The sequence below is a fragment of the Sceloporus occidentalis genome, unplaced genomic scaffold (assembly GCF_023333645.1).
Source record: "Sceloporus occidentalis isolate IW3139 unplaced genomic scaffold, rSceOcc1.0.p SCAF_248, whole genome shotgun sequence".
In the NCBI taxonomy this organism is placed as follows: Eukaryota; Metazoa; Chordata; class Lepidosauria; order Squamata; family Phrynosomatidae; genus Sceloporus; species Sceloporus occidentalis.
In genome coordinates this window covers 280,052-288,934 of record NW_028317228.1, presented here as the reverse complement: position 1 = coordinate 288,934, position 8,883 = coordinate 280,052, and the positions used below count along the sequence as shown (strand labels likewise).

The 8,883-nt window shown below is 37.3% G+C and overlaps 1 protein-coding gene across 1 annotated transcript; it reads left to right on the top strand.

The window, feature by feature from the left end:
* The first annotated feature begins 7,620 nt into the window (after window positions 1–7,620).
* LOC149276078 (proteinase-activated receptor 1-like) lies at window positions 7,621–8,526 on the top strand. Its single transcript, XM_089503930.1, has one exon. The coding sequence runs from the start codon at window positions 7,621–7,623 to the stop codon at window positions 8,524–8,526; it is 906 nt and encodes a 301-aa protein (XP_089360056.1).
* The last annotated feature ends 357 nt before the right edge of the window (window positions 8,527–8,883 follow it).

The following is an 8,883-nucleotide window of genomic DNA, read 5'->3' as shown; positions in this document are numbered from 1 at the left end:
TTTGCGTCCACGTTATCTATCCGATTAACCCTTTTCGTGCCGGAGTGGTGTTACCGGCACAGGCTAAGCGGAGAAGCCTTGCTGCCCCTGCCAGCGTTGGAAGGGTTAAATCTTTGCCGCTTGCGCTGGGGGAAGGTCTGGGGTGGACTCGGGGGGCTCCGGGGGGGGCTTTTGTTCGCCGTTTCTCGGAAGTTCAGTTTTACCCTTTAATCGGCCATCTGGCGATGTGTGAATGTCCCGGTATGGGTCTTCAATGTGTGAGGCATTAACCCTCTCTGCGCCGCACAGACAAATTACTAGTAGCAGTAGTGATTGGGGTGTATATAGCGCATCATATTCCGGAGCGCTGTACACATGTTTTCTGATCTCAGTATTTTCTGCACACAGGTGAATCATCTGTCACTCTCCTTCCTTCACATCTGCTGGTTTATCCACCAGAACTCAACAACGGAACATTAAAGGTCTTAAACCCAAACATTTAATAGCAAACCATTTAAAATGGGGATTTAATCAAACACATGATTAAGCAAGTAAATATTTTTTTTTGTTTGTAGCTAAGCCTCTTTTGTTGAGCCTGACTATACTATAATCATTACTATTATTTATTGTTTTGTTATAGCGCCCTCATATTCCCCAGCGCTGTACAATGGGTAAACAGGACATAAGTTGTGCATCTCATAACAACTTAAACTTCTAGAAACAAAAGGAGAGGAGCTCACAATCTATCAGACTTCATGAACCTCTATTCTGTGGGGGGTGATGGACTCACAACTAATAAAGCAAAAATAATAAATAAGACAGCTCGCAGATGTTTAAAAAATGGTAATACTTCTTTCCCCTCCAATCAAATGCAAGAGCCTGATTGTATTATACATTATTTATTATTATTGTATGATACCTTATTACTCAACACTAGCAACTCACTCAACACATTGCAAAGTATTTGCGGTTTAAAGTATATACATATAACTTTTATTTTATACAGTTGAATTACATCACATTCTGGTGAAATAATGTGGTATTAAAAATAACATTCCTGCAACTTATTATACACTGTAACATTATTTGCTAAATATCTATCTATCTATCTATCTATCTATCTATCTATCTATCTATCTATCTATCTATATGTCCTTAATTAAGAGTTACAGCATATAGTGCGCTGTACTGTATATACTGCACATGTATATATAGGTGTATATATAGTTTGAGTTTTTTGAATACTATAATGAGCGCCTTGGCTTGGCCTTCCTAGCAAATTGGAGTGCAAGAAAAAATATCTACAATTTGTGTTCTTATATATAATTTTTTTATAGATTTACATGTTTTTGAAATCAATGTGCAGAATATCCTATTAATATATGATTATTTAAAATAATAATTGCATGGTTTGTATACCATCACCATATGATTATTATATAATGGTATATATGTTATATTATGTTATAGTGAAACTGGTCTATAGACTTCCCTGTCATTCTAATTATATTTCTTTCTGCTACTCATAGTTAAATATTATTTGGTATCATAAGCACTATAGCTGTATCTGAGGTTTTGTTGTTACTATTATTATCTGTATAATGGCAACAGACGTACAACAAGCAGGGGGGGGTGCTGATAATTTAATAATACAAACATAAAACCATTGTCTACTATTTCTGTGACAGCAACCAATCAGTGACTGCTTTTGTGTCACATGAGAATTAAGCATGCCCCTGAAAATATATTGTATGATTTGTAGATTTTGTTCTGGAAAGGGCATTTAACAGCACCAGGAAGGCATGATGTTTATAATGCTTGTTTTAGTTATAAAAGTGTTAAATTCAGTCAAGTATAAGAATCAGCACCTTTAAATAGAAATAACATATGCATTCCTGGGAACAGCGACATGTTTACATTCAGTGTTGCCCTAGGCCTAAGCAAGGACATGGCCACCAGCCACCCCCTCCTTAATCCTGAGTGCAATATGACATTTAATAAGGCTGGACGAAGCTGGGGAGAAATAAACTATGGAGGCTATGTCGACAGTTCTCTATAGTATTAATAGGTTGGGGAGATCAGTGAACTCTCTTTTAACCAGCTCATGGGACCCTCTAAAGGAAGCCTAATGGCCCAAAAGGGTAATGGAGGGGCTGCTGCCGCCCTGGGCCTACTCAGCCAAGCCTGACCACCCGGAGCACCCCCTCTCCTGCTTCTCAAACTATGTTCCAGAATCACTTTTACATACAATCCTTTTAAAAGTAGGATTTGTAGCTTTGAATATTTGACTTCAAAATAAGTACATTTGAAGGAATTCATGTGAACATATATATATATATATATATATATATATATATATTACCACGCCTGGGACCTACCTAAATGCGCTGTCCTTCAGACTATTAACCCTTTAATGCTCCATTACAGGGGATTCATTGTAGAGGTTCATTAGGGATTGTAACCAAATATTTCCACCCTTACGGAACTATAAAAGACCCAATGTAATGGACCATTAAACATACCAAAAAGTACAATTACTGTTTTGGCTAAGAGAAACAACTTTATACAATAAGAGATTTGAGGTGTGGTCTACTATTAGGAAGAGCACTTATATGAATGTTCAGCTTCCGACTGTTTAGCCCAAAAAATCACCCTATTTGCCCTAAAACCCTGAGACTGTAAAAATAAAAACCATCGGGTTTGGGGTAATCCTGAGAGTTTCCATTAATATAGAACAGTGCGCACGGCAAAAATATTAAAAATAATTCCAAAACCCCTTTTTTTCTTTTCCAGAATGTTTCTAAATGTACATATAACTGTAAAAAAACATAACACATTAAACATTGGTAAACGAGGTGATGGAATTATGGTGTAAAGTGGATTTTTTTCGCGCGACTACACGATATTAGATATACAAAGTAGGATTAGGTTCTTCTGTGATAGTATTCCGCTACTGATTAGCAATATCAGCAGGATTTTTTCATATATATATATACTCTACATCAGCCAGATTTAGTAATTGACAGGCAGGAGTGGGGCTCTATACTGACTTATTATATACAGGTATAACCTTTTTTGGCCCGTATATAATTTTTTTATTTTTTTTTATTCTTATCGTTACGTTTTAACTTTCTTATTTCTTACTTGGTAATACAGATGGTTCTCTACTTGAAGTAAGATTGTAGAGAGTTTGTTCCAAATTGCAGCCAAATGCTTTTTCGGTTTAGCAGGCAGCGTAGCCAGACACTAAGGTGCCGACGGAATGTATTTACATTGCAGCGGAAAATCCATCCCAGCTGGAAGCGGTTTATTTTAACCTTCCTTATTATTTCTTTAGTGTCCCTTTGCCCTTTTTATTGGTCATCTTAGGCTTGGACATTGCCAGGGCAGCCTACCCATATTACCGAATCCTAAAACTGATGCCTCCCTAGAGGCCGGTACAGATGCGAAGCATTAGAATGAACACGTATGTTGTTTCAGACAGCTGTTTTTCTAGACAGGAAGGTGAGGACATGGATTTGAGTAGATCCCATAGCCTTTTGCAGTCTGCTGGGTAAAGTCCTAGTGTTTGCCATATGCTGATAACAAACATAACATTTAAGCCTTTTATTGCGCCCATTCTAGATAACATTAACACTGCTCCCATTCCCATATTCAGCGGGTCAGGGTTCAGACACGTCACAGCATTCCACAGCAATGACATCATCTGGATGCTGAATGCTCCCCCTCATCACGCTCAACCCCCTTACCCATTACAGTGTGTTTGAAATACTTACTTTACTATCCTTTCTCTTAACTTCTTGTCGTTATATATAAATTATATATACCTCCAACTTTCACCCTCCCTCCCAATATTCTAGCAAAATCTCAGAAACCCACTTTCTGCACCACATATTCAGCTAGAAGTCCAACATTATCTCTCCATTCTCTATACCTTGTGATGTTTTTCTTCAACTCATTCCCTCTAGATTGTAAGCTTGCAAGCAGAGCCCTTGTTACCTAATGTATAAGGTCTGTCTATTACAGTTTTGTCATATGCTGTGCTGCATAAATTGGTGGCGCAATACAAATAAAAGATATATTTTTTTCATCATCTGAGTCTATAAATAAGGCTCTTAATTTCATGTCCCAGCATAGAACACACAAGGGTTTGGATCATGTGCTCATAGCAAGCTTTAAAACAATCATTACTGTTTAGGCTAGTTAGTTGGGTTTGCAATACATTTCGAGTAAAGCCCATTTTTAGTAACTTTTAACAATTTTAGAGGGCGTCAGTTGCAAGTTGCTTTCGCTTGACACTATTTAATACTTTTATAACTAAATGCATTAGAAACACAATTCCTAGTACAGCTGCATACCAAAGCTTTTCCCAAAAATAATTCTTTAGTCAAGTAAGATTTTGGTTCATTGCTGCCATAGACATGGAAAAAGCTTAAAAGTCATTTTTACTCAATTAAACATTCAGATAAAGTATAAGATGGCAGCTCAGTGACAGGTCTGCTACGGTATATTTGCTTGCCATACCAATGCAATGAATGTTATTTTTCTTTCTACATGGTACAGCACCTTTAATCGGGCACACGTTTCTAGTATTCAGGCAGGGAATCACAGAGGTGGTAATTTATCTGCAAATATCATTCCTTCACAGCAATTAATAATTATTATAGCGTACAGTCATGTATTCATACTTATAGTAGCTATTGAATAACTCTACGTATTAATAGTAACTGTGGTGTACCATATGAAATTGTGTATCTATATATCGATAGTAATAATAGCACATTACTGTAAAAGGCTGTGTATTTACAGTACCAGATACCTGCTTCTGTATAAGGCTATGTATCTATTTACTGATGGCAACAATGCTATAATGTATAAGGCTGTGTATCTATGTAAATTCTAATAATGTATGTAGTTTAGAGCACAGTGCGCTGTTTCTATATACCTGGGGTCTCCAGTCCTTCCTTTACTAGAACTATTTAAGATTAATGAAAAGCCCCAGGATCAACTATGAAGATATATTTGGGGGGAAAAAAACGCTCATCTAATCCAATAAGGGCTGTCTGTTGTCCAAACCCAGACAGCATATGGGTATGAGGAATCATTTTAGTCCTGTTTGTGAGATTTATTGGTATGTGGAAGGTAGTAGCTAACATTAGTTTACAATAGCTGAGGTGGTAAAGATTAGCCACAACTACCCCAGTCTACAGTTCCTATGATGTTCAGCCAGTAATGGCGAGGAGAGCATCACTAAAAACACTATAACACTACTATTATGGTTTTCCAATCTTTAATTTATTTTAAGAAAATAAAATTGTACTATTTTACATTGTATTGTCTTTTTCAGACTAATAGTAGGGGCACGAACTGGTTTTATTCCAACCTGGCTTGTTTTTATTATTATTTTAAATATCTTGGGGTTTTTTTGTTCATAAATGATTTCATCATTGATTGGTCTGCTCATATTAATTCAGAGTTGTATTAATATAACATTTTCATATAACAAATAAAATCTGTTAGCTGATGTGGTGATGACTCCGGTGTTAGAAGGAACAATACAGTGTATCTTTATTGGGGTAATCATACTGCTAATGTATTTCTTAACAGTCCTTGTGAGCTATTATCCTTAATGCTAAAGGAATTGACTTCTTTTGTTCAGCCAGTGGCTGAAGTATTCTATTATTTTTTAGCAATTCATTAATTTGCTGAAATAATGGTCAGATGCTTTTTTACTAATGGAAATAATTGTTTTAAAATAAAAATAATGGCTATGTGTGTCTTAAGGATTCATATGTTCTATCTGTCTCAATTTGATATTTTTCTGAAGGACTCCAGATTGTCCAGATTTTAATCGCTTTAGAGAATACCCTGAAACAAAGTTGAATATACCAGTTTTATTGCCCTATACTTAGCAGTGTATTCAGGCTTAGGTCAGATAGGGCAAGGCCTAGCACAGCATGTCCAGGACCAGGCAGTCCCCCTGCTGTAAAACCAAGGGGGGGGTCCTCTAGGGTTATCAGACCCCCTGGTGTATCATTGTTCAATAGGGCCACTTACACTATGGAAGACTATGACTCGGCACAACCTTTATAGGATGCAATAAAAGGTGCACAATTTAGGCACAAAGCAAAGTGATGAGAGTGGCCGTGGAGGGGGGCTTGCACCCAAAGTAATTATGTTCACCACGTAAGTATAGTAAATCTCCCCAGAGATTATGACTTGAATTCTGCCTTCAAATATTTCTCTTGTCTTTCTGTGAAAACACTTTTCATGGTAAATGACTAAATAGTTCTAATTATATTTGAGAGTAAATGCTTGACAGGAAAAGATAAGCTACGTAATTTCCACCATGTGTATATAGTTCAAACCAAATAAACTAATGGCATTGAGACACTAAGTGTCATTTCATTTATAAGTAACCTTTTGTGGCCTTTTTAAAAAAAAATAAATATTATTTGGTACCTATTAAAATGTTGATGCACGGAAACCCCAAGTGGTAGTGGTAATTTGATCTACTACTAGCTGGTAAACATTGTTCAACAACATCTGACAGCAGGAAACATCTAGGTGGGACGTCCTGTCTAATTATTACTTGGGCAACATGGGACCCTATCTATGCTCGCGTTGGGCTATAACATCAGTATTGGTCCAACATGACTGATAATGATGGAGGGTGTCCACCAACAGCTGGTGTTTCTGCATGTAGCCAGCTCCTGATTTATAGGGCTTGTTGAATGTCCTTTTTAAATAGATTTATCTTTGTGACAAACCTTGATTCTATAACGCCGCTGAGATGGTGGACCAGTCATTTGTAAAGTGAGTACAACAAGCTTTCTGGTAATGTAGTTTTCAAGCTTCTGGGATTAATACTAAAGGTTCAGGTAACTTTACTAGGGAAAAAGTGATCCCTACTGTAGTTTCCATTAAAGTATCAACACTGGAGATAGCATTTTGTATTCCAAATACATTAGATACATTGGTTATGGATTTTTCATACAGTGGAAAATCAGGCTGCCATTTTGGAGACAAGAAACAATTGGCACACACATGGTTTTCAAAGTGGGGTTTTCTGCCATCCTTGGGGTTAACAGCGAGGTAGAACTTTATGGACTTGTATGTGTCTTTTTTAACCTAATTTACTGTGTTACAATATAAATGTATTTTATATAAATGTGTATGTGAGTTTGCTGTAAACTAATTCTGAAAATGAAGTTAAGCATGGCAAATTTGTAACTTAACTAGGAACAGCCAAATGTACATGTCATGGGCCTGTAAGGGCGGAAGTGTTATTGTCCTGTACTTGCTATAAATGTATTCTCTGAAAATACTTAGTCTTGTGACCTGAAAAATTATCACCTTTCTGTTTTATTTTCAGGTGTTCATTTGTTAAATATGACCATAAAAAGCTTTCACGGTTTTCATGATTACGGTGAATTTGAGGATATACCAGATGATGCCATAGATGATTCTGGAGAAGGATCTGGAAATGAAGTTGTCATTTCTCGAAGCCTTAGTCCAAGGAAAACATTGCAAACAAATGTTACAAAGGAAGGAGAATATTATCTCACCAGCCCATGGTTGACCAAGTTTATTCCTTCGGTATATACCCTTGTGTTCGTTTTGGCATTGCCTCTGAATGTGATGGCAATTATCATCTTCTTGACCAAGATGAAAGTCCGAAAACCAGCAGTGGTTTACATGCTGAACCTGGCAGTCGCTGATGTTTGCTTTGTGAGTGTTCTACCTTTCCTTATAGTTTACCGCTTCTCAGGAAACAACTGGAGGTTTGGAGCTGGGATGTGCCGCTTTGTTACAGCTGCCTTTTACTGCAACATGTACTGCTCCATTCAGCTAATGACAAGTATCAGCGTGGACAGGTTCCTAGCCGTGGTCTTCCCAATGCACTCTCTTTCCTGGCGCACTGTAGGCCGTTCCTGGATGGTCTGCATTCTCATTTGGACAACATCGATAGTGGGCACTGTACCTCTACTCATAACCGAGCAAACTAAATATATTGCTGGACTGGGCATCACCACCTGCCACGATGTGCTAGACTTGAAAGACCAACAGACATTTTACGTATACTATTTTTCTGTCTATTGTTTGCTCTTCTTTTTCTTGCCTTTAATCACCACAACCATCTCCTATATTGGAATTATTAGGAGACTCAGCTTATCAAACATAGAGAACACTTGCAAGAAGACACGTGCTTTGTTCCTGGCAGTCATCGTGTTGTGTGTGTTTGTGATTTGTTTTGGGCCAACCAATGCAATCTTCCTAACACATTATTTGATCAATGCTAAGGAGTCTCTGTATTTTACCTATATTATGTGTGCTTGTGTTAGTAGTGTTAGCTGCTGCCTTGACCCCCTAATTTACTACTATGCCTCCTCTCAGTGCCAGAAATATGTGTACAGCGTGCTCTGCTGTAAGAAGGTCACTGAGCCAGGAGGCAGCAGCACTGGTCAACTCATGAGCACCGCTGTCAAAAATGACATAGGCTCAACCAGCGCGAAAAATAGCATCTATCGGAAGCTTTTGACTTAAATATTGACCATAAAATATTATATAGGCATGTAATTTTAGCGGCACATTATTTGCCGCCTCTGTTTTGTGATTGTACAAAATGGTCTATATCTGTGTACAATGAAGTGAACGTAGCATTGTAATGCCAAGATCTGTTGTATATGTGGCATGGGGTGAGAGAATAAGAGTGAAAAAAACATGTAAAATTCATTGATAATAGCACAGAAAGCTGATATGTGTTTTATGGATTCCAAGAGACTTTCCTGAATGATAGCATATATATTAATATAGTATCTATAAACTCTCTGTATATAGTGATATATGTTATTCCCATTGTACATATTATGGGTCTGTAAGCACAGACCCATCTACGTGTTT

Bases quoted from the DNA above. Each gene is read 5' to 3' on its own strand.
- LOC149276078 (XM_089503930.1), top strand. From the start codon at position 7,621: ATGGCAATTATCATCTTCTTGACCAAGATGAAAGTCCGAAAACCAGCA.